This window comes from Tachyglossus aculeatus, chromosome 1 (genome assembly GCF_015852505.1).
Source record: "Tachyglossus aculeatus isolate mTacAcu1 chromosome 1, mTacAcu1.pri, whole genome shotgun sequence".
NCBI classification, from domain to species: domain Eukaryota; kingdom Metazoa; phylum Chordata; class Mammalia; order Monotremata; family Tachyglossidae; genus Tachyglossus; species Tachyglossus aculeatus.
Genome location: NC_052066.1, coordinates 137,822,379 through 137,848,016, shown reverse-complemented (window position 1 = coordinate 137,848,016; position 25,638 = coordinate 137,822,379). Strand labels below are relative to the sequence as shown.

General features: G+C 43.6%; 1 protein-coding gene across 1 annotated transcript in view; it reads left to right on the top strand.

Annotated features, from left to right (window-relative positions):
* The window catches only part of BIRC6 (baculoviral IAP repeat containing 6), a 367,036-nt gene that overhangs the window by 146,850 nt on the left and 194,548 nt on the right, over positions 1–25,638 (top strand). The window contains 10 exon segments of the mRNA XM_038745922.1: positions 1,895–2,011; positions 2,658–2,812; positions 3,728–3,854; positions 4,214–4,324; positions 8,000–8,133; positions 14,635–14,762; positions 17,669–18,231; positions 23,038–23,213; positions 24,373–24,469; positions 24,653–24,847. Of these exon segments, the coding sequence (XP_038601850.1) occupies positions 1,895–2,011; positions 2,658–2,812; positions 3,728–3,854; positions 4,214–4,324; positions 8,000–8,133; positions 14,635–14,762; positions 17,669–18,231; positions 23,038–23,213; positions 24,373–24,469; positions 24,653–24,847 (1,803 nt within the window).

Here is a 25,638-nt window from a genome sequence, read left to right as displayed (position 1 = left end):
TACACAGCTCCTTACCTTCCCACCCAAACCCTGTTCTCCTCCTGTCTTTCCCGTCACTGTAGACAAAACCGCCATATTCCCTCGCAAAAATCCGTAATCTTGGCATTATTCGACTCACCTCTCTCATCCAGCCCTCATATTCTAGCTGTCACCACACCCTGTCAGTTACACCATCATCATCATCAATCGTATTTATGGAGCGCTTACTGTGTGCAGAGCACTGTACTAAGCGCTTGGGAAGTACAAGTTGGCAACATATAGAGACAGTCCCTACCCAACAGTGGGCTCACAGTCTAAAACGGGAGACAGAGAACAAAACCAAACATGCTAACAAAATAAAATAAATAGAATAGATATGTACAAGTAAAATAAATAAATAGAGTAATAAATATGTACAAACATATATACATATATACAGGTGCTGTGGGGAAGGGAAGGAGGTAAGATGGGGGGGATGGAGAGGGGGAGGAGGGGCAGAGGAAGGAAGGGGCTCAGTCTGGGAAGGCCTCCTGGAGGAGGTGAGCTCTCAGTAGGGCCTTGAAGGGAGGAAGAGAGCGAGCTTGGCGGATGGGCAGAGGGAGGGCATTCCAGGCCCGGGGGATGACGTGGGCCGGGGGTCGACGGCGGGACAGGCGAGAACGAGGTACGGTGAGGAGATTAGCGGCAGAGGAGCGGAGGGTGCGGGCTGGGCTGGAGAAGGACAGAAGGGAGGTGAGGTAGGAGGGGGCCAGGGGATGGACAGCCTTGAAGCCCAGGGTGAGGAATTTCTGCCTGATGCGCAGATTGATTGGTAGCCACTGGAGATTTTTGAGGTGGGGAGTAACATGCCCAGAGCGTTTCTGGACAAAGATAATCCGGGCAGCAGCATGAAGTATGGATTGAAGTGGAGAGAGACACGAGGATGGGAGATCAGAGAGAACGGTGATGCAGTAGTCCAGACGGGATAGGACGAGAGTTTGAATGAGCAGGGTAGCGGTTTGGATGGAGAGGAAAGGGCGGATCTTGGCAATGTTGTGGAATTGAGACCAACAGGTTTTGGTGACGGCTTGGATGTGAGGGGTGAATGAAAGAGTTACACCTTCCCAACCTCTCTAGAATCCATCGTTTTCTCCCCATCCACCCTGATCCAGTCACTCTGTGTGACCATGGGCAAGCCACTTCATTTCTCTGTCCCTCAGTTACCTCATCTGTAAATTGAGGATTGAGACTGTGAGCCCCACGTGAGGCGGGGACTGTGTCCAGCCCGATTTGCTTGTATCCACCCCAGCGCCTGGTATAGTGCCCGGCACTTAGGAAGTGCTTAACGAATACCATAGTTCGGAGAAGCAGCATGGCTTAGTGGATAGAGCGCAGTCTTGATAGAAGGTGATGGGTTCTGATTCCGGCTCCATCACGTGTCTGCTGCGTGACCCTGGGCAGGTCACTTCTCTGTGCCTCAGTTCCCTCATCTGTAAAATAGGGATTAAGACTGTGAGCCCTATGTGGGACTGGGACTCCGTCCAACCCAATTATCTTGTATCTCCCCCAGCACTTAGAACAGTGCCTGTCACATAGCAAGGACTTAACAAATACCATAATCAATATTATCATTATCATTATCTTCTATTGCAGAACATCTTTGAAAGTTATGATCCAGTGTTAGTAGTGCTGTGATCATTCGGTGATTGGCCTGTCTAGTCCTTTAGAGAAATGAGTAATTGATAATAAAGGATCGATCGAAAGTTCAGCACAATAGGAGATTTTTGAGAATTAAAATAAAGCAGTTCCAATTTCATCACTAAAGCAATATCATCAAATTGGAGCCTAAAAAAAGGGGAAGTGATGTTATGGTTTCTCTTTGGAATTACCGCATGTAATATTTTATTTTCTTGTCACTTTGTTATGCTCGTTGCAGCTCTTGATGCCCGCCTAGAAGTCGGACTAGAGCAGCAGGCAGAGCTGATGCTGAAAATGATGTCTACGCTGGAAGCTGATTCAATTTTACAGGCTTTAACAAACACATCGCCCACACGTAACTGAAATTCATTTCTAAAAATATTTCTAAAATGTGACACTTAGGCTTTCCTCCCTGTTATAATAAAAGGCCTGAACATTTCATACCTTGATTACAAGGTTCTGCATAGTCTAGAAACATCTTTTTTTAAAAATAATCCCCTCAAAACTCAGTCCCCATTTTTCAAGCAGTGATGCTCTCAAATGGCATATTTTAGTCTCTCTGTGGGGTTGATAAATGTGATAGGGGGTCCAAAGGGAAAACCCATTAACTAATTATGAAATAATCATCTGCTAATTTATATCAGTTACCTGCATAGCTGTTCACTAGTTATAAATCTGTTTAGAAACTAGATCATGGGAGTTGTTCCTGTGATCTTCCCACAAATTATCGAACCTCATGATGTCAGATCAGATTTTTTGTGTGTGGGCTGTTCGGAGAGTTTTGGAGTCACGAGTTTATAATCTGGTCTCCCATGCACTTGATATCGTGCTTTCCACACAGGCACTTAATAAATGTTAATCGATTTGATTACAGTTCTGGTTGGTGCCGTAAATTTGAACCTTACACCCAAAGCATCTAAACAGCAAGAAAATAATTACTTAGTAGATATTTATGGGTACTTCGTATGTAGACTCACGGGAGCACCTGATTTACTTTTCAGTAACCCAATCGCCCGGTGGAACAGATGACTCACTGCTAAGGGGACTACCTCCACCCAACCAGACCAGTCAGCTGATTATTCAACTCTCCTCCATCCCAATGCTGAGCACTTGCTTCAACAAACTCTTTTCCATGCTGCAGGTCCATCATGTTCAGGTATGGCACTCAACTGTTTTATGTGACTGTGAGTAAACATTGCTTAAAACTATTTCAGGAAGATAAATGAGTGTGGGATGAGAGAACACCGGCAGACCTGGGATGACGAAGTAAAGGAGCCTGTCTTAGTTTAATGACATAGCTTCTCACCCTGGAAGTGTCTGACGTCCAGAGTTGTCGGTGAATCTGAATGTGCCAAGATGGTGCAGACTGTTCTTTAGAAAATATTCCTTCAGTGGAAATGGGATCACTTAAGTGATCTTCACATCTTGTCCTTTCAATTCTGTCTATGAAATTTGAATATAAATAGGCACACGTAGAAATAATGGTAAAATGTGTATTTTTATGGTATTTGTTAAGCCTTTACTATGTGCCAGGCACCGTACTGGGGTAGTTAAGTAGGTCGGACACAGTCCATGTACCGCACGGGGCTCCCAGTCTTAATCCCCCTTTTCCGGATGAGGGAAATGAGACACAGGGAATTTAAGTGACTTGCCCACTCTCACACGGCAGCCAAGTGGCCGAGCCAAGATTAGAACCCAGGTCTTTCCGACTCCCAGAGCCTGTGCTCTATCCAGTGTGCTACACCGCTTCTCAACAGAACCATTATTTAAGAAGAATTTAGACTATAAGTTGATATTCAGTAGTATTTTGATTTAACCCTGCAGTGGCCTAATTAAATCATTCATTTGACAGAATTATTATATTTTGATTTGAAAATACTTTTTTGAGCCCTAGGTTGCTAACTAGGGAAATGAGATATTTGACTTAGGCATTTGCCAGAAAAATATCTTCTCAGATGTTTTCCAAGTTGAGTTTGTTGTGTAGAAGTTGCGTGGGTGATCCCATTACTATTGGAATTGGACTATTCCTTTTCTGTCAGTGTCTGTCATCCTTTTAAACTTTTGTTTTTAGTTGGAATCCCTTCTACAGTTATGGCTCACTTTAAGCCTGAATTCTAGCTCCTCTGGGAGTAAAGAAAGTGGAACGGACATTTTCTTGTACAATGCTAATCGGATACCTGTCATTTCGCTAAATCAAGGTGAGTTTGGTTGTTGAATAAGAATCACTGAAAACGTAATATTCAAAAGCTTCAGGGAATTTGGGGAAAGAAATCCATATTCTGTTGGGGTTTTTTTTTTTACTATTTTTTTATTGCTGGGGGAAATATTTTTGCCGCTTCATTTTGAGTTGATCATGAACAGCCAATCTGTCACAAAATTCTGTTGGTTATACCTTCACAATATTTCAGAGGAGCTTTTAATGGTGAAGCTATGTTAGTGCTCTGAAGAAGTAGTAAGTTTAACTAGTCTAGTTTAAGAACAGATCCATGTTTTCATGTTCTTGGGAATATTGAGGATTTCTGTTTTGAAAATCATTCTTTTTCTCTTCTCTTTGCAGCATCAATAACAAGCTTTCTAACGGTGTTAGCGTGGTATCCCAATGCATTACTCCGGACATGGTGCCTTGTGCTTCATAGCCTAACACTCATGACAAATATGCAGCTTAACTGTAAGTTATATTGGAATTTGATGCTTTTTTAACGCAGAGTTACCCTCAGAAAATGATTTCGGAAGACTGTTAGCATTTTAGTGTAAAAGCAGTTTAGTTCTATGGACTGTGCCCTTTCCAAACCCTGTCTTTGATTCCGATCCAAGCTATATCTGATATGTCCTTGTTGACCTGTGCACTACGCATGTGTATTCCGTGAAGCAAAAGCACTGAATAACAATAACCTTGTCATTTATCAAGCGCTTAATGTGTGCCAGGCACAGAACAAAATAATCTGATTCCTCATGGGGCACAGTCTAGGAGTGAGAACAGGTGTTGAATCTCCGTTTTGCACTCAGGGGAACCGAGGCACCGAGAAACGAAGTAACTTGCCCGAGGTTGCATGGCACCCAGGTTCTCTGACCCCCAAGCCTATGCTCTTTCCACTAGGGCACACTTCCCTTTGTTTCACTGAAGTTACTGCAGTTCTCCTTACTAGCTGAAAGAAAGGCCAAAATTATTGGCATTTGGAAATTGTTACTCACGTCTACTCCAGATTAAAGCTAAGGAAAACAAAGAAGCCTGCGATGTGGATAGGCAGCAAGTGGGAAGGAAGCATGGGTGTGAGCTGTGATACCTAGTTTCTCATCCCTTTTCTGTCACTGACCTACTGTGATATCATGGGCCATTGACTTTACTGCTCAGTTCCTTAGCTTCCTTGCCAGTAAAAAAATGAGAATTACATATCTGCCCTTTAATCCATGAGGCATTAATTCATGTTAATGTCTGTCTCCCCCTCTAGACTGTGCTCTGCACACAGTAAGCGCTCAGTAAATACGACTGAATGAATGAATAGACTGTAAGCTCAGTATGGGCAGGGAATGGATCTGAAAATTCAGTCATATCGTACTCTCCCAAGCACTTAGAGCAGTACTCTCCACATGGCAAGCGCTCAGTAAATACCATTGATTGATTGAGCCCTGTGAGGGACAGCGATTGTGTCAGATTTTTATCTACGGCTCCAGCGCTTGGCACACCGTAGGCACTTAATAAGTGTCACAATTATTTTATGGAGGTATAGAATGCTTTGTCACTGTCCTTGATGTTTCTTACAAGTTAAGACTTTTCAGCTACAAGGAATAAGACAGAAGGGATGTATTTTGCTCTAATGAAATGACCTAAAAGGTTTCTGGGCAGTACTAACTGGGATCATCATTATAAGTGGCATATTTTGAGCGCTTTCTGTGTGCAGAGCATTGTAGTAAGCGACTGGAAGAGTACAATAAAAGAGAGTTAGCTATCTTGTCAGACTGGAAATATAAAACACTGAGGTTTCTGTTCCCATTATAGCGCCCTACATGCAGACCAACCTTACAAGGGATAGAAACCCCCTTTTTTTTTAAAGATATTTGTTAAGCGCTTACTGTGTTCCAAGCAATGTACCAAGCGCTGGGGTCGATTAAAAACTAATCGGACTGGACACAGTCGCCGTCCCACATAGGGCTCACAGTCTTAATCCTCATTTTACCGATGAGGGAACAGAGGAACAGACTTGCCCCAGGTCACACAGCAGACGGGTGGCAGAGTCAGGATTAGAACCCAGATCCTTTTGACTCCAAGGTCCGTGGTATATCCACTAGGCCATGCTGGATTTTTTTACTGAGTGAACCTAATATTTTTCACCTCTAACAATGGGGCTACTCAGTGCCAATCCAGCCCTATAAAATGGAACTTCTCCTGAGCCCGTCCCGTGACCGCTGATGGACATATGTTCTCCTTTCCTCAATCCAGCCACTCTGGCCCTGTACCCCAGCTTCTGCTGCGGCACAGTAAGGCTACCTTTTGAGTTTCTCCCTTTTTCCTCTGGTGGCTACTACAGTGGGACGGATATAAATCGCAAATCCTTTCCTGACAAGAGAAAGAAAAATCAGCTTCCTTGTCTAGTGTCTGTCACAGGCAGACCTCGTTGCCACAGAGAAGCAGCATGGCCTAGTGGAATAGAGCACAGGCCTGGGAGTTGGAAGGACCTGGGTTCTAGTCCTGGTCCACCACGTGTCTGATGGGGGACCCTGGGCAGGTCACCTCAGTGACCGCATCTGTAAAATGGGGATTACGATTGTGAGCCCCATATGGGATAGGGACTTTGTCCAACCCCATTTGCTTATAACAACCAAAGCAGTTAGTACAGTGCCTGCCACATAGTAACAAATCCCATAAAAAAGTCACAATCCCAACTCTCAATCTTATATATACATTCTCTCTCAAATATTAGCTCTCAACTATTTCAGCTAATATGCCACAGAACTAGTTTCACATTTTCCTTATGTTTCACTGGATGAGAGGAGTGTCAGCATTCTCATCATCAAGAAATGTTGGACAGGTTTTTGTTTTTTTTTTATTTTTGTGGGGGTTTTTTGGAAGTAGATCACTCATTTGGTCTTCTGTAGACACAGCCCAGGGCTGGCTTTGTGACTTTTTTTTTTCTCTTCTTGTTCTTAAATTTGGCAGTTGGTTCATGCATTCTTTGACCCACTTGTCTCCATGTAGGAGAAAATGGTTTTATTTGAACACTAACTGAGATTGAAGCAAATGACGCAGCATATTTCAATTGTCATGGAAGGTGGATTTAAGATGCTTGTTTCTGTTTCCGAACTTGTTTATGATTTGATTGAAGAGTTTCCATGGTCCACGGTGAAAATGAACTGATAACTATTGTCCAGTTTTGTAGGCATCAGCTAAGGAATAAGCAAAGCAAATGCCTTGGGTGGAGCTTTTCTCCACTGAAGGGGAATAGTGGAAGGCCAAAAGTTGGATGCTGCTATTCCTGAAGCCCTAAATCATTTCTGACTCGTGGGAAACTCTAGCTCTCAGCCCCAGAACTGAAGAGTCCTAGGGGTCACTCCTGTGTTTTAGGCCCTGGGCTGCTCTCACTGTATCTCCTAGAAGGGAAAAGGCTCAGCAGGCAAAGAGCAGCAGACGAAATGGCCATCCTTTCACACACACAATCTTTTGTTCCGGATTTACAAGGCAAATGCTCACAGAGTCCGGCCGGTGTCCTTTGTGCGTTATATTGAGGAGATGCACTAAATTATTCCCAGAACTTTGAAGAGGGTTTGCTCTCGCCGTATCTCCTAGAAGGGAAAAGGCTCAGCAGGCAAAGAGCAGCAGACGAAATGGCCATCCTTTCATACACACACACACACACACACACACAATCTTTTGTTCTGGATTTACAAGGCAAATGCTCACAGAGTCCGGCCGGTGTCCTTTGTGCGTTATATTGAGGAGATGCACTATGGTATTCCCAGAACTTTAAAGAGGGTTTTGGAGAAAAAGGGGCAGGGGGCCGGGAAGTAGACCCATATAACTGATGGGCAGTAGGAAATGGAGCTGGGTGGAATTAGGATGGGAAGCAAAGGAGACTGTAGACTGTAAGCGTTATGTGTGCCAACTCTGTTATATCGAACTCTCCCAAGAGCTTACTACAGTCCTTTGCCCACAGTAAGCCCTCAGTAAATACCACTGATGGATTGATTGAACAGCCATTGTGAGATTGCAGTTCACTGAGCAAATATACATTCTGTCCATCATATAAAAGAAGATGAAGATAAAACTCATAAAGTAGCACATATTTCTTGGGATAAATTGTTGGCCAAGATTCCGTTATGAACAAGTCTTTTCTTTCATTTCTTCTAGCTGGTCCAAGCAGTGCCCTTGTGGCTCAGGAAAGCACCGCTCATCTGTTGGTTTCAGATCCTAACCTCATTCACGTGTTAGTAAAGTTTCTTTCTGGCACTAATCCTCATGGAACAAATCAACACAGCCCACAGGTAATATAACTATTGGCAATAGTAGATTGTACAGTCAAACTTTAAACAGAAGTTAACTTCTTAAACTTTGTCTTTGCGATTATAGTGCCAAATCGTTTCCCAATCATTTAGATTGTCTTGTGCTGCATCTCCATAGTGAAGTGACGATTCAATGACCCTTGATTAATTTGATGATTGTAGACTGTTTAAATCTGGTACTTATTTCCTGAGAACACCTGAGCTCTGTAGACGCAGGACTAGAGTTTAGAGGTTTTGCTTACTTATGCTATTTCTGCGATAACATAGTCTGTTAAGAGCGATAGAAGAAAAATCCTTAAGTGAACTCTTTTTCCAGAAGCCCAATTCAGTGGATTTGAGGACTGTGTATTTGGAAACATTAATATTGTTCTTTAAAAGCGGATATCATGTCTTTTGCTCCTGCCATACGTTTCCCAGTGCCTGGCACAGTGCTCTGCACAAAGGAGACAATCAAATTCTGAAAGTATTAGGCTGGCGTCATAAAATTTAACTTGCCTACCACCTCGAGACATGTCGACAGAGGTCTTTGTTTTCATAATAATTGATAATTGTGGTATTTGTTAAATGCTTACTATGTACCAGGCGCAGTACTAAGCGCTTGGGGTGGATACAAGCAAGTCGGGTTGGACCCAGTCCCTGTCCCACATGGGGCTCAGGGTCTTGTAGGGACACCCGAATAATTTATGGTTTGTCTAGATATTCTTTGATTTCCTTTCTTTTCCACAACTCGTGTCCCAGAAACCGTATTGTCCGAACAATATCTTTTCATATGGTACTCAGTTTGCATGGCGTAGGAAGCCATCAGTGGAAAATGGTCATGAAAAAGTCAAGATAACATTCTGTTTGGGTTAAAATATCATGGATGTGTAATACTTCTCATATAATTGACAAAATGATTAGCATGATTATTTACAGATAAGTTACAGAATGTGAATGCAAATTACCCTGGCCACTCATTTGGCCCTTCGAGTGGTTAGGGAATTTCTAAAGAGTTACTAAAATCTCCCTACACTCTGTTTATGTTTAGAGTTCTTAAATACTGTTAATGGCGATGGTCAGAAGCAAGCCATCCCAGGACTTGTTCAGCAGTTAGACTTATTCTAATTTCATTCTTAATGTACCCTGGAGTCTTGTGTTCCCGGGATTTAAATGGAATGTAAATCTCTCAGTAGTGCTTTGGCTTAGCTATATATGGGTTCAGAGGAGCATTGGGCCCACAAGTATTTTCACAGGCCTCAGTGGAAACGATTATCCTTTCCCTCCACCTGCAAACCAAGGCACACCCTTCTCTTTTCTGTTATGTGTAATTCTGGGTTAAGAAAATAACCACACATGCAGATGAATATATTTGATGTGTTTCCATATAAGTAAATTTCTGTCAAAGCTTAACTTAAGAAGAAGAGACGAGCATATGAAATTTCTTTGATACCTTCTCCTACATTTCTTGTTGGGTACATGTTCATTTGCCTGATGGCCTTACTTATTGTAGGTTTTCTCATGGCTCACAAACCAAAAAGACATGTTCGAGTAAGAACTGAATGTTTTTGAAATAAATTACTTTAGCTCCAAATGAGGTAATATTCTCTGTACGATGAAGCGGCGTGACCCAGAAGGACCTGGGTTCTAATCCTAGCTCTGCCACTTGCCTGCTTTGTGACACTGGCCAAGTCACTTAACGTCCCTGTTCCTCAGTTACCTCATCTGTAAGCCCCATGCGGGACTGTGAGCCCCATGCGGGACAGAGATTATGTCCAACCGGATTTGACTGTATCCACTCCAGTGCTTAGTACAGTGCCTGGCACGTAGTAAGCGCTTAACAAATATTATTATTATTGTTATTATTATTAGTAAGGGCCTGGAAAAGTCATTCAAATACATGTTCAACTTTTGGAGAGCCATAATGTTCATGTCACTGGGTAGAGCACTGAATTTCAAACTTCTGATATTACAACTTCCTTGAAGGTTTTGATATTCCCTGTCCTCATCTCCCAATCATCTTTCCAGTACTGACCCCTTGAGTACATTCTCCCTTAGCTCTAAAAGTTCCTCCACCTTCAAGTCTTCCAGTCCACTACTCTCTCCACCATCAAAATCCTTCCTAAAATCACATCTCCAAGAAGCTTTCCAGAATAAACCCTTATTTCCCCTATATGCCCTCCCTTGAGTTACCTCATCTGTAAAATGGGGATTAAGACTGTGAGGCCCCCGTGGGACACCCTGATCACCTTGTAACCTCCCCAGCACTTAGAACAGTGTTTTGCACATAGTAAGCACTTAAATGCCATCATTATCATTATTATTATTATTATTATTATCATTATTCTGTGTCATCTAGGCATCTGGCTGTATAACCCTCTGATGCTTATCCCAGCCCACAGTTCTTTTGTATGTCTCCTTATACTCTGCCTTTTCTCCTATCTGTAATTTATTTTAATGTCTTTCTCCTCATGTAGACCGTGTCTACCAACTCTGTTGCATTTTACTTCTCTTCAGTCTTGTATCTCCTCCTTCCCCCAGGACATGTCTACTTGAAGATCCCATGTAATGTGCCCCAAAACATAACTCCACGTCTCGTCACCCAAACCCTTCCCTTCGTTCGACTTTCCCATCACTGTAGACAGCATCATCAACTCCCATATCTTATAAGTCCGTAACCCAGGCGCTATCCTAGACTTATCTCTCTCATTCAACCCACATATTCAGTCTTGCCAAATCCTGTCGGTTCCGCCTTCACAACATTGCCAAAATTCACCCTTTCCTCTCCGTCCGAACTTTTAAGATGCTGGTCGATCCTGCCTCCTGCATCTGCTTCCCCGCTGACCTCCTTGCCTCCTGTCTCTCCCTACTTCAGTCTTTACTTCACTCTGTTGCCCAGATCCTTTTTCCAAAAGAAGTTCAGTCTGCACTTCCCTACTCTTCAAGAACCTCCAGTGGTTTTCTGCCTACGTCCTCCTCAAACGGAAAATTCTTACCATCAGCTTCAAAGCACTCAATTGGCTCGCCCCCTCCTACTTTTACCTCAGTGATCTACAACAGCCCAGCCCACACACTTCCTCTAGTGCTAGCTTACTCATTGTGCCCCATTCCTGTTGATCTCACCAACCTTTTTCCCCTCCCTCTACCTCGGAACTCCCTCCCCCTCGGGATATACCAGAACACCACTCTCCCACTTTCAAAACCTTATTAGTGTCAGCGCTCCTCCAAGAGGCTTTCCCCAATTAAGTCCCCTTTTCCCAGACTCCCTCTCCCTCTGCCACCACCATCTCTAGCTGATCAGAGCCTCCTCAGTCAGTCTTCCAGAAATATAGTCAGCTTTGTTCACGGAGCCTTTTATAGGGGTTTGGGATGTATTTCCTTTTCAGCCGCCTACAGTCACCCTAGGCATCGCTTTGTGAGTCATTCTCATTGTCTGGAGCATCCCGTCAGTGCTGCTTCTGTAACTTTCCAGAAGTGAATCACAAAGGCAACCGAGCCGTCGGTGGCTTCTGAAGAGCTGGTGCTGTCAACTGCGCTCAGAGACGGAGAATCAGTGCTGACAGCTTGGGTCTTTGGGAAGCAACGCACTGCGTAGTTTCTTTGTCTCGCCTGCCTTGCCGGAAGCCCTGGTCTCCCAGCCGCACACCGGAGTTGTTGTGGTTGTGTGGCTTCGAGCAGCGGGCAGCTGTCAGTCGCGACTACTGCTTGCAGGCATTAAGCAATGGTGCAGTAGGTGCAGTGTTGCATAGTGGATAAAGCACGGGCCTTGGAATCAGAGGATCTGGATTAATAATAATGATGGTATTTGTTAAGCGCTTACTATGTGCAAAGCACTGTTCTAAGCGCTGGGGAAGTTTCAAGGTGTTCAGGTTGTCCCACAGAGGGCTCACAGTCTTAATCCCCATTTTACAGATGAGGTAACTGGGGCACAGAGAAGTTAAGTGACTTGCCCAAAGTCACACAGCTGACAGTTGGCGGAGCCGGGATTTGAACCCATGACCTCTGACTCCAAAGCCCGGGCTCTTTCCACTGAGCCATGCTGCTTCTCGGATTCTAGTCCCAGCTCCGCTTCTTGTCTGTTGTGTGACCCCTGGTTAGTCACTTCACTTCTCTGGGCCACTGTTACGCCATCTGGATAATGGGGAGTAATACTGTGTGCCCCATGTTAGGCAGGGACCGTACCATCTTGATAATAATAATAATAATAATAATGGCATTTGTTAAGCACTTACTATGTGCCAAGCACTGTTCTAAGCTCTGGGGTAGATACAAGGTAATAAGGTTGTCCCACGGGGGGCTCACAGTCTTAATCCCCATTTTACAGATGAGGGAACTGAGTCACAGAGAAGTTAAGTGACTTGCCCAAGGTCATACAACAGACAAGTGGTGGGGCCGGCATTAGAACCCATGACCTCTGATTCCCAAGCCCGGGCTCTTTCCACTAAGCCAGGCTGCTTCTCTCGTGATTATCTTGTGTCTACCCCGACACTTAGATCAGTACCCGAAACATAGTAAGCACTTAACAAATACCGTTTTTTAAAAAAGGGAAGGAAGTCAAAGGCCAAAAGATTGTTACTGGTGGACAGGTATCCTCTTTAAAGTAAAAAAACAAACAAAAAAACCAATGGAAAGGTATTGGATACTGCATAGTCAAGCAGTACTGCTCTTGATTTATTCATGTGGTCATATTTATTGAGTGCTGAATGTGTGCAGAACATTGTATTAAACGCTTGGGAGAATACAATATAACAAGCGGACCTATTTCCTGTCCACAAGGAGCTCACAGTCTAGAGGGGCTGCCCTCTTTAGAAAGCAAGAAAGGACTTATTTTCTTTTTTCTCTGATAGGGTATGCCTGATCAGACCCTTGCTCATCATAAAGCATAGCAGTAGGGTCCCTGACATCTGTGTATAGAGCCCAGAACCTAGAGGCAAAATGGCTTCGGCCAAGTTCTCTACTAAAATAGTAGTCCTGCGTTTTCTCTTGAAGTCTTCTCAGTTTCTGTTTTTCCAAATTGTATGTGTTTTGAGTTTGTTGAAATGCTTGGAGTTTGCCTTGTCTCACTGAAAATACTGTAAACAAGTCTATCGTATCTCACAGTGTCATGGGATTCTCTCTGTCTCTCTAAACGCCACGTCAATTTGAGAAACAGTAGTGTTTATCAGTTAAGATGAAAGTATGCATACACTGCAGTGACTCATATTGAGACAAAGATTTGTGTTGGACTTATTCTTCCAAAGAGTGGCAGAAGAGAAACAAAGTAAATATTGCCCCAACTGTGTTGGGATTGGTTCAAATGAAATAGCCATCTAACTTTCTCGACAGGAGGTTAATGATCCCCCGAAATTCACGACAGAAATAGCTGTAAGTGTATGTGATTGTGACATCATTCCTAGGCGATTCAATGACACGTTGGCTTCTTTAACTATTCCTCTCAAGCCATGCTACCCTGTATGCCTTGTTCTCACCTCTCCTAACGCTAACAACTTTCTCAGACCCTCTCCCCTGCTGGAACTCCCTTGTCGGCATCTGATACACCAGTCTTCCTCCCTCCCATCTTCATGCCCTTTTAAAACGACATTTCCTTTAGGAAGCCTTTCCTGATTAAGTTCTCATCTTTCCACTTTGTATCCCATTTTTCCACTTGCCCAACTGCCACTTCAGTACCACCCACAGTTGGTTAATCATGTTCACCATCCTCGACCTTCCCCATTCAGAAGCACTCGTATACTTACATCTAAGATCTATTAGTTGGTAGTGATAGTAGTAAGTGCTTTTTGTGTGCAGAACACTGTACTGAGCCCTGGGAAAAAATAGAGAGGAATTAGACACGGACCCTGTCTGTTGAGGAGCTCACTTGATCTTAATGTCTGTCTCCCCAGTTAGACTTTAAAATCCTGGAGGGTAGGGTTCATATCTATTAATTCTATTGTACACTTCCTACTGCTTAATTCAGTCCTCTGCATACAGTGTAGGCGTTCGATAAATGCTCTCAATTGCTAGTACTCATTCTGTCTACTGAAGGTGGAGGTGCACTCTCACTATTGCCTTCTTAAATGTCGAAAGATTTAAGTGTTATAGTGAGTGTAAACCACCTCTGTGGAGAGATATTGGCTCAGGAACCCAAGAGCTAGAGAGATTAGACCCTTATTTGAAAGTGATTGATCTGCATGTGTTAGAATTTTAGCAAAAACTGAATATTGATCCATGTGTGTCATTGCAAGCTTGGGCAAGGCTAGCAAAATTTTACAGATGCTAACCTCAAGGTTTGGTGGCTATTTATATCACAGAGAAGAAAAATGAGTGTGGATGGTATGATATATGTTTGACAAGGCAGGGTTAGCCGTCAAGAGCTGCTAAAAATTTCACTCGATATTATCCATCCTGATAATGTTCAGAAATGAACCCAGAAATTAGCTTGAGTGATGCATTGCTTTTTCTGTTCTCCTTTTTTATTACATGATGTTTAACCATTAAGCTTTCTCAAATCATTTTATTTCCCATCAGGTCGGACCAACAGCCACACAAGCTATGCAAGAATTTCTTACCCGATTACAAGTGCACCTTTCTTCAACTTGTCCTCAGATGTTCAGTGAATTTTTGCTCAAGTTAATTCATATACTTTCAACAGAAAGGTAAAATTGAATGTTTCCGCGTTCTTTCCCGGTCAAATGTGAACTATTTCAGAAAATGACTCCGTTAGTAGAAGACATTCTGATCAGCTGGTTTTCTTAGACAAAGTGTGAGTAGTAGCTTCCAGTCTACCTCTGCGTCAAGCAAAAACTGATGTCAGTGGACATCGAGGCTGTCTGCCGACTTCCTTCATTTTACATATTGGCTGTCTTTACCCTCTTTTTCACCATCTCACTCATTTCTCCAGCTCGCCTTCTCAGTGGACTTCGTTCTGATTGTCCTGTCTCCATCCCCTCAAGCCTGTACCTCTGTCCTCTCCTCCTCGGTCCCCAAATCCACCAGAGCGTGGCTCTTCAAAGCCTTCCCGAAACCCCAACCCCATTTGGAAATCTTCCCAGCACCACAAATTGTACTGACTCAGCAGTCCCCTCCCTAACACTTATGTGTTTATACCCATAGCACTTGTTGAAATATGAATTCAGTCATTTCTGACTCCAAAGCATTCGCTACCGCTGGATATTTTTTATAGTGGGGAGAAAAGAGGGGGCACTGGAGAAATTGATCTATTAAATATAGCCTGTGGCTGGACCCACTGAGAGAAAACTGAACTAGGAGACCAGAGTTTTATCTTGATCTCTCCTCTTGTTCAAGGATTCAGTCATCGATGGACGGGACAGCTCTTCGCACAAATTATCTGAGGAGTTGCTGTGCCCATCAGTTGGCAGAATTAACCGAGAGATATTATGAAGGATAATGTCTCTAGACTATAAACTTGTTGTGGGCAGGGAGCCTGTCTGGTCATTGTTATATTGTGCTCTCCCGAGCGCTTAGCACAGTGCTTTGTACACTTGATTCATTCAGTCGTATCTATTGATCGCTTACTGTGTGCAGAGCACTGTACTAAGCGCTTGGGAAGTACAATGTGGCAACAGCTAGAGACAATCCCTACCCAACAGCCAACAAAACAAGTAGACAGCCATCAATGGCATCAAAATAGATAAATAGAGATGTATATACACATCATTAATAAAATAAATAGAATAATAAATATGTACAAATATACACAAGTGCTGTAGGGCGGGGAGGGACAGAAGGAGGGGGTAGGGGCCATGAGGAGGGGAGGAGGAGCAGAGGGAAAGGGGGGCTCAGTCTGGGAAGGCCTCCTGGAGAAGGTGAGCTTTCAGTACGCACTCAACAAATACGATTGAATGGTGTCATGCATTTTACTTGTACATATTTACTATTCTATTTATTTTGTTAACGATGTGCATGTAGCTTTAATTCTATCAGTTCTGACAACTTGACGCCCGTCCACATGTTTTGTTTTGTTGTCTGTCTCCCCCTTCTAGACTGTGAGCCCATTGTTGGGTAGGGACCGTCTCGATATGTTGCCGATGTGTGCTTCCCAAGTGCTTAGTACAGTGCTGTGCACACAGTAAGCGCTCAATAAATACTGTTGAATGAATGAATGAATCTTTGGGCTTCCCATTTTGGATTTTTCTCTGGTCATCTCCATCTTGGCTCCCTACAGATGTCGCTTACCAATTGCTCTTGCTTTATAAGCTAGACATCTGAGGATTTAGAAGTACATTCTAGAGAACCCTGCAGTGTCATGAAAACCAACAAGACAAGCAAGGAATTTATATTCATTTGTTCCAAGAAGGATGTTTTTGTGGCTCTCCACAGAAGTCTTTGAGCATCTTTAATCAGTATATTAGCAATCTTTGGTAAAAACCTCTTCTGCAGAGTTAATAAGGGGTCAAACTATAACCTTACCAGTTTGCCATTCCACAAGACTTCAAGGTCCCTTCCGCTGCTTCCGCAGTTTGGAGGAGCAGGAGTGGAGGACTCATTCTCGAGTCACCCCTTGAGTTCTCCTTAAGACAGGCCACTTTGGCCCCGTCCAACCGGAAAACACAGGTGTATATTTTGTCTTTGTCATTTAACAAGTCTTGGCTGACAGTTGACGGAACTTGCACTCGTGTTTTTGAAAAGCTGTAAAAGAAGGAAAAATCCACTAGGCTGTAAGGAAAAATCAAATAGGCGGCGAAGCCGCGTGAGCTCAGTGGAAAGACCGTGGGCTTTGGAGTCAGAGGTCATGGGATCAAATCCCGGCTCTGCCAATTGTCAGCTGTGTGACTTTGGGCAGATCACCTGTGCCTCAGTTACCTCATCTGTAAAATGGGGATTAAGGAGGCCTTCCCAGACTGAGCCCCTTCTTTCCTCTCCCCCTCGTCCCCCTCTCCATCCCCCCGTCTTACCTCCTTCCCTTCCCCACAGCACCTGTATATATGTATATATGGTTGTACATATTTATTACTCTATTTATTTATTTTACTTGTACATTTCTATCCTACTTATTTTATTTTGTTGGTATGTTTGGTTCTGTTCTCTGTCTCCCCCTTTTAGACTGTGAGCCCACTGTTGGGTAGGGACTGTCTCTATGTGATGCCAATTTGTACTTCCCAAGCGCTTAGTACAGTGCTCTGCACATAGTAAGCGCTCAATAAATACGATTGATTGATTGATTGATTGATTGATTAAGACTGTGAGCCCCCCGTGGGACAACCTGATCACCTTGTAACTTCCCCAGCGCTTAGAATGTACATAGTAAGTGCTTAATAAATGCCATTATTATTATTGTTACATGAAAATCTACACGGAGGCAAGAGAGTAAATTACCAGCGAGCCCATAAAACGTGAATCAAGCATGAGTTCTGTGTTCAATCAATCGTATTTATTGAGCGCTTACTGTGTGCAGAGCACTGTACTAAGCGCTTGTTAGTACAGTTTTGTGTTCTCACGGCTAGTGGATTTCCCGGATGTACCTCTTCCATAACGCCGTTTCTCACGCTGCCGATGGCGGCCCTGTAGTGAATATTTATTCTTTGCCTTTTCCTTTTCGCAGAGGTGCTTTCCAGACCGGCCAGGGACCTCTCGACGCTCAGGTTAAGCTCCTGGAGTTCACGCTGGAGCAGAATTTTGAAGTCGTTTCCGTGAGCACCATCTCGGCAGTGATCGAATCCATCACCTTCTTGGTGCACCACTACATCACGTGCTCCGACAAAGTGATGTCCCGCAGCGGGTCGGACAGCTCCGTGGGCGCCCGGGCGTGCTTCGGGGGGCTCTTCGCCAACATCATCCGGCCCGGCGACGCCAAGGCAGTGTGTGGGGAAATGACGAGGGATCAGCTGATGTTCGACTTGCTGAAGCTGGTGAACATTTTGGTGCAGCTGCCCCTCTCGGGCGACAGGGAGTACAGTGCTCGGGCGGCAGCGGCCAGCAGCGCCTCCGACAGCGTTTCCGACGAAGAAAAAGTCTCGGGCGGGAAGGACGGGAACGGCGGCGGTTCCGGCAGCCAAGGGTCCACCGCGTATGTGGCTGACTTGGTGTTGGCCAATCAGCAAATTATGAGTCAGATTTTGTCCGCGCTGGGCCAGTGTAACAGCAGCGCCATGGCCATGATAATCGGTACGTAATGTTCCTCTGTCGGTCCTGATCGATTATTCATTCATCCATTCATTCATTCAGTCGTGTTTATTGAGCGCTTACTGTGTGCAGAGCACTGTACTGATCGCTTGGGAAGTAAAAGTTGGCAACTTAGAGAGACGGTCCCTACCCAGCTGCGGGCTCACAGTCTAGAAGGGGGAGACAGACAACAAAACAAAACATATTAACAAAATAAAATAAATAGAATAAATATGTACAAGTAAAATAAATAGAGTAATAAATACGTACAAACATATATACATCATCATCATCAATCGTATTTGTTGAGCGCTTACTATGTGCAGAGCACTGTACTAAGCGCTTGGGAAGTACAAATTGGCAACATATAGAGACAGTTCCTACCCAACAGTGGGCTCACAGTCTAAAAGGGGGAGACAGAGAACAAAACCAAGCATACTAACAAAATAAAATAGAATAGATATGTACAAATAAATTAAATAAATAAATAAATAGAGTAAAAAACATGTACAAACATATATACAGGTGCTGTGGGGAGGGGAAGAAGGTAAGGTGGGGGGATGGGGAGGAGTGGGAGAGGAAGGAGGGGGCTCAGTCTGGGAAGGCCTCCTAATGATTATTCATTCATTCGTTCAGTTGCATTTATGGAGCACTTACTGTGTGCAGAGCACTGTACTAAGCGCTTGGGAAGTCAAGTTGGCAACATACAGAGCCGGTCCCTACCCAGCAGCGGGCTCACAGTCTAGAAAGGGGAGACAGACAACAAAACAAAACATGTGGACGGGTGTCAAGTCGAATTAAAGCTAAAGATTAAAGATTAGAAACATTCCTCTGGCAGCCAACTGAATTAGTTTTCTGGACACTCTGTTGAGCCGGTTAATTGACTGTGTATCAGGAAGTGGTTGTTTTCAATGCTACTCTTTTCTCTTTTCAACATTCCCACTTGATATTGAGTCAACTCATCCTTGTGGCTCCATTCCAGTGTCCAGTGCTGATTGTGGCCTTGAAGAGCATCATTCATGGCGTAGTGGATAGAGTACGGGACTGAGGGGCAGAAGGTCACGGGTTCTAATTCCGGCTCGGCCACATCTCTTCTGTGTGACCTCGGTCAAGTCACTCTACTTTGCTGTGCCTCAGTTATCTTGTCTGTAAAATGGGGATTGAGACTTTGAGCCCCACATGGGAAAGAGACTGTGTCCAACCCGATTTGCTTGTATCTACCCCAGCGCTTAGTACGGTGCCTCACACGGAGTAAGCGCTTAGCACGATACCATGAGTAGCATTATCATCAGTTGATTTTAAGAAGAAGAGTTGCATATTGTTTTGACTGTTGTTTTAATAATTACAATCAGTAGTTATAGTATTTAAGCACTGACTGTGTAGTAAACACTGTCCCATGTGCTGGGGTAGAGGCAAGTTAATGGAGTCAGATACAACTCCTGTCCCATACGGGGCTCCTAATCTAAGTAGGAAGGAGAGCAGGTATTATATAGAAACCGAGGCACAGAAAACTCAAGTGACTTGCCCAGCATCACCCAGAGAGCAATTTGAGGCCCTTGGTTTTCCCACTAGGTCGCAAAGCTTCCCTGCCAAGTTGACTGGTGTTTTGCTGATGTGGTATCTAACTATTCTTACTCGGGGAGGGCAAGGAGAAACCAAACTGGTTACCCCACTTTTCCCCATTATTCATCTTTTTAAAATTAATAAACACCTATCTAACCCTCAGTCAATCAGTCAGTGGTATTAATTGAATACGTAGTGTGTTCAGGAGCCTCAAACTGTCAATCTGTATTGGGGATTATGATAAGACATTTTAGATAGGGTCTGCTTAATCATGAAACCCTATCAGAGCGAATCAGTTTTTCTCTTCCTCACTTAAGATATTTTTGTAACGTCAGTTCATGCAGCTATCCTATCAGCTTTAGATTGTTTTAACAATAAGGGTGGAGTCTGAGTTTTAGTTTTTCAGAACTAATCTCCTCACCGTGCCTCGTTCTCGCCTGTCCCGCCATCGACCCCCGGCCCACGTCCTCCCCCGGGCCTGGAATGCCCTCCCTCTGCCCATCCGCCAAGCTAGCTCTCTTCCTCCCTTCAAGGCCCTGCTGAGAGCTCACCTCCTCCAGGAGGCCTTCCCAGACTGAGCCCCTTCCTTCCTCTCCCCCTCATCCCCTTCTCCATCCCCCCCTTCTTACCTCCTTCCCTTCCCCACAGCACCTGTATATATGTATATATGTTTGTACATTTTTATTACTCTATTTTACTTGTACCTATCTATTCTATTTTATTTTGTTAGTATGTTTGGTTTTGTTCTCTGTCTCCCCCTTCTAGACTGTGAGCCCACTGTTGGGTAGGGACTGTCTCTATATGTTGCCAACTTGTACTTCCCAAGCGCTTAGAACAGTGCTCTGCACACAGTAAGCGCTCAATAAATACAATTGATTGATTGATTTTTATAAGCCATAATTCTATGACATAAGGACTTAAGATTGGCTGGAGTATATGGCAAATCAGGGAGTAACCTGAAGCTAAAATGAGGTTGGGTTTGCGGTCATTCATTACTTCCTGAGTACTTTTATTTTCCCGGGAAGCGGATGGTAGGCTAGTCCCCAGTGACCTCTGCATCTTTGGGGAGATGCCCTTAGCCGTAGGGTGGTGCCAACAAGAGGGATACTGGGACTTGGGGTTAGCGAGCAGGCCCCCCTAAACCTGCAGGAGAACGGGAGCTTTAGAAGGCTTAGGGTCCTGCGGGACCCCTGAGTGCTTTTTCGACCAGCCCCTCTAGATTCTAAGCTCCCTGGGGGCAGGGAACATATTTGGCATCTCTCTCGCCAAAATTGTACTCTCTGAAGCACTTAGTACCATGCCCTGCACACAGCACTCAATGCTATTGATTGACTTTTTTGGCAAAGTTTATTTTTGGCCTAGTGTGATTTTTATCCTTAAAATTTCTTGGGGAAAGGACAGGGCAAAATCGTATCTGTTTTTCTTCCAGAATTTGGTTGTGGATTTTTGAGTGCATTGCAGTCTACCTCGGGAGGAAAGCTAGGTGTAGGTGACAGGACAGTCCGATCATGCAGCGCTTAGAACAGTGCTTGGCACATTGTAAGCGCTTAACAAATACTATAAAAAAATTAATGCTTCTTTGGTATTAAAGAAATGGGCCTGGGAAAGAAGGTCATGGGTTCTATGAGCACTTTCTTGCACATCCTCATACTATTTCAAGCGCTTAGTACAGTGCTCTGCACACAGTAAGCGCTCAATAAATACGATTGATTGAAATAAGCACGATTGATTGAAATTTCAGGTGATATGTTTTGCCCAACTCCTCCACATGTCTGCTTGGTGACTTTGGGCAAGTCAGTTCATTTCTCCAGACCGCAGTTATCTCATCTGTGAAATGGGGATTGAGACTATGAGCCCCAGGTGGGACAGGGATTGTGTCCAACCGGATTTGCATGTATCCACCCAGCGCTAAGTACAGTGCCTGGCACATAATAAGCACTTAACAGATACCACTATTATTATACTTTCATTTTTAATCACCTATATCAAATTGTTATTCTTCTAGTAGAGCGTGAGATATCAGTTCAGTAATTCCACTCTTAGTTGGCCAAATAAAAAACCCAAAACATCATCCCTGCCATTTCTGATGCCACCTGCCTAGTAGTAAAATCTACCATCTAGAATCCTGCGTCAGAGATCTGGAGTCCTTTGGTTTGGTGCCAACTCCATTACCGATTAGCTGTGCATCTTGGAAGTTTATAAAGCTTTATGCTGCATTCTTGCTACTGATGAGGATTAAGACCGTCAGTATCTGAAGAGCAGTTTTTTAGGATATTCATGTTACAGGGACTATGTGGAAAATTATAATAACAGTAGTAATAATAATAGTTGTATGTGGAAAATAATAACAGTAGTAGTAATAATAGTTGTATTTCTAAAGTGCTTACTATATGCCAAGTAATGTACTAATCGCTGGGGTAGATAGATATAAGATCGCCAAGTCCTACCTACATGGGGAACACAGTCTAAATAAAAGGGAGAACGGGTATTTCATCTCCATTTTGCAGATAAGGGAACTGAGATCCAGAAAAGTGAAGTAACTTGTCTAAGGTTAGACAGTGGGTAAGTGGCGGAACTGGGATTAATCAATCAATTAATCAATCGTATTTATTGAGCGCTTACTGTGTGCAGAGCACTGTACTAAGCGCTTGGGAAGTACAAGTCGGCAACATATAGAGACAGTCCCTACCCAACAGTGGGCTCACAGTCTAAAAGGGGGAGACAGAGAACAAAACCAAACATACTAACAAAATAAAATAAATAGAATAGATATGTACAAGTAAAATAAATAAATAAGTAGAGTAATAAATATGTACAAACATATATACATATATACAGGTGCTGTGGGGAAGGGAAGGATTAGAACCCAGGTCCTCTGACTCCCAAGCCTGTGGTCTTTCCACCGGGCCATATTGCTTTTCTGAGCAGCCTGACTTCCAGAGTGGCCCTGTTTTGCCCCGACCGTTGTTATTAGCACTTTGTTGCCCCTCCTCATAAAATTTCAGGTGACACGTTTTGCCAGAGCAATCCTTGATAATGATGTGACAGACACGTGTGGTCCTTTCATTGTTCAGCGCTTTGAACAGTGCTTTGCACATAGTAAGCGCTTAATAAATGCCATCATTATTATTATTATTTGCACATTATATATGTTCACAATGCTGTATGACCAGTTTAGTGTTAGCTAAACATGTGCTCTTGCACATGTTCACATCTATTTCACCTAAAACTCTTTATTACTACCAGGTGCCAGTGGCCTACATCTCACCAAGCATGAAAACTTCCACGGTGGATTGGATGCCATATCAGTTGGGGATGGGTTGTTTACCATACTGACAACCCTCAGTAAAAAATCAACCTCGGTACAGGTGATGTTGCAACCAATCCTAACGTACATGGCCTGTGGATATATGGGAAGACAAGTAAGTTCCTTTTAGCCTCATTATGGCCTTGAATTACTTCTTTTCAAACTCTGCAGATAGGGCACGTTAGGGAAAAGAAGACGTCCCTGACATAGATTGGGAAGGAGCGAGTGTTGAGCTGCCGGGGATGGGTATAATGGGGGTGCAGGTCATTTTGCACTAAAGATTGTATTGTCGTCAGTAATTAATACGGCAAGCGTTAATTGAGGGCATTCAGAAAGCAGTGCAGAATTTGGCTGTGCATTACAAATGCGCTTTCCTTTGCAGTGATAGAAAGTTCACAAGTAGAATGGAAAATTACTGCAAATAAGAAATGCAGTCTTGGCACAATTAGAGCATCACAGACATTTATTGAACACTAATTAGATGCTTGCACAGTAATAGGCATTATGCTCCCATTGTATAAAACTACTTCTCGCTAATTATTCTCAGGGAGCATATCAAATATGAATGTCGATCACATAAAGACACTTTGAGGAAGAGAAAGGGTGACACTTTTTACTGTCTTCTCAGGTTCAGGTCACGCTTAAAATGTGGCCTTAAATAAGCATCCGATAAGGATGTCATAAACATCAAAAACATGTACCAGCATTTTCTAACTGGATTGTAGTCTTACAGCCTTGCAGAGGTATGCTTAATTACTAATGCTATTGTAGAAATATTCAGTAGAAATACGTTATGAACATAAATACATACCAGGAGAAACTGCCCCTGCCGCTGTCAGCTTTCCGTAGCAGTCCTAGGAGCCCACATTGTGGGAAGTGGCAGTGCTAATGGCAGTTCTTTTCAGTGAGCGTTCTTTAGTGTGAGAATCAGAGCAGCAGAAACAGAAGGGGGATCTCTCTCCTTTCCCTCTACCTTTTTTTAGAAGTAAAATAGTTGGGTGAGGAGAGGTGGGCGAAAGGAAAGCATGCCTCCGATGAATCTCTTTGTTTTCAACGACGGATGAAAAACCTCACACGCTAACTGACTTCCCCGGGAAGAACAAGAACTTCACAACTGCAGTTTCAAGCTCTGGAAGTTGTTGACCACGGTTTTTAAATAACACTAAGTGTGTTTTGTGGGGGTTCTGAGGGAGAAGCGTCTAATTAGTTTCCTAAGGTGGAGGGTATACGTGTCTTTTCGTAGCCTTTTAATGAAGAATCCCTTCATCTTCCAGGGCTCACTTGCTACCTGCCAGTTATCTGAGCCCTTGTTGTGGTTCATCTTGAGAGTTTTGGACACCAGCGAGGCACTGAAAGCGTTCCATGATATGGGTAAGAGAAAAAATATGAACTGGTAAAATTTGCGGGGGGCTCTACTGTCATTTAGCTTTATCATAACAGCAATCGATCCCTTGGTCGAGACGCACTGATGTCAGTCATCCGCATAACTTCCCTTTAAGTGTCAGACCACCTGATCATTACAGTTCCACAATTTATGTTGCTCTTCAATTTCAGGGGGCGTTCAGCTCATATGCAACAATATGGTGACCAGCACAAGAGCTATAGTAAATACGGCGAGAAGTATGGTATCAACCATTATGAAATTCCTTGACTCTGGTCCCAGCAAAACTGCCGATAGCAGTTTGAAGGCAAGGGTCCTGGCATCTGAACCGGACAATGCAGAAGGGATCCATAATTTTGCCCCACTAGGTAGGAGAGTCTCATTGAATTTCAAAGCGAGAGTTTGTTTTGTACAGTTCATTTAATGATTGTTTTAAGTAATGTCAAAAATAAGTATGTTTTGTAGCGGTGTTTTCGCCATTACGAAGGAAATAGATTTAAAAAACTGGGGGCTGTAGATGAGTATGAAGGTGTTATTCTATTATTCTGCTAAAAGGAAGTTGAAGCACAGTCCAAGAAGATATTGAGGCTTGTCTTGACGAATTTGCCATAGAAGCACATCTTTTCAACTGGCCAAATGCTACTCGGGAGTTGGTTGCGAAAGTTTTTGAATGTAATTACGCCAACTTGGGTTTTATATTTTATACAAAATATAAACAAAACAATATATATATATTTTACAATATGATGCTTTGTTCAACTCTTCTTACGTGCCGGGTGTTATTCTAATAGCTGGGTTAGATACAAAGTAATCAGGTTGGACACAGTCCCTGTTCCACATGGGGCTCCCAGTCTTAATCCCCATTTTCCAGATGAGGTAACTGAGGCCCAGGGAAGTGAAGTGACTTGCCCAAGCTCACACAGCAGACAAGTTGCAGATCTGTGACTAGAACCCAGGCCCTGCTGACTCCTGGGCGTGTCTGTGATCCATCCCCTAGGCCACACTGCCTCTTAAGGTTTCTAAGTACTAAATTATTTGCCTTTGATGCTAGATTTTATATTTAGTTGATTAGCTTTAGTTGGTTCTGAAGAAGAACCTTCCAGTATTGGAGGAAGCAGCGGCAGTGCTCTGGATGTACTTGAAATGGGGTAACAAACCA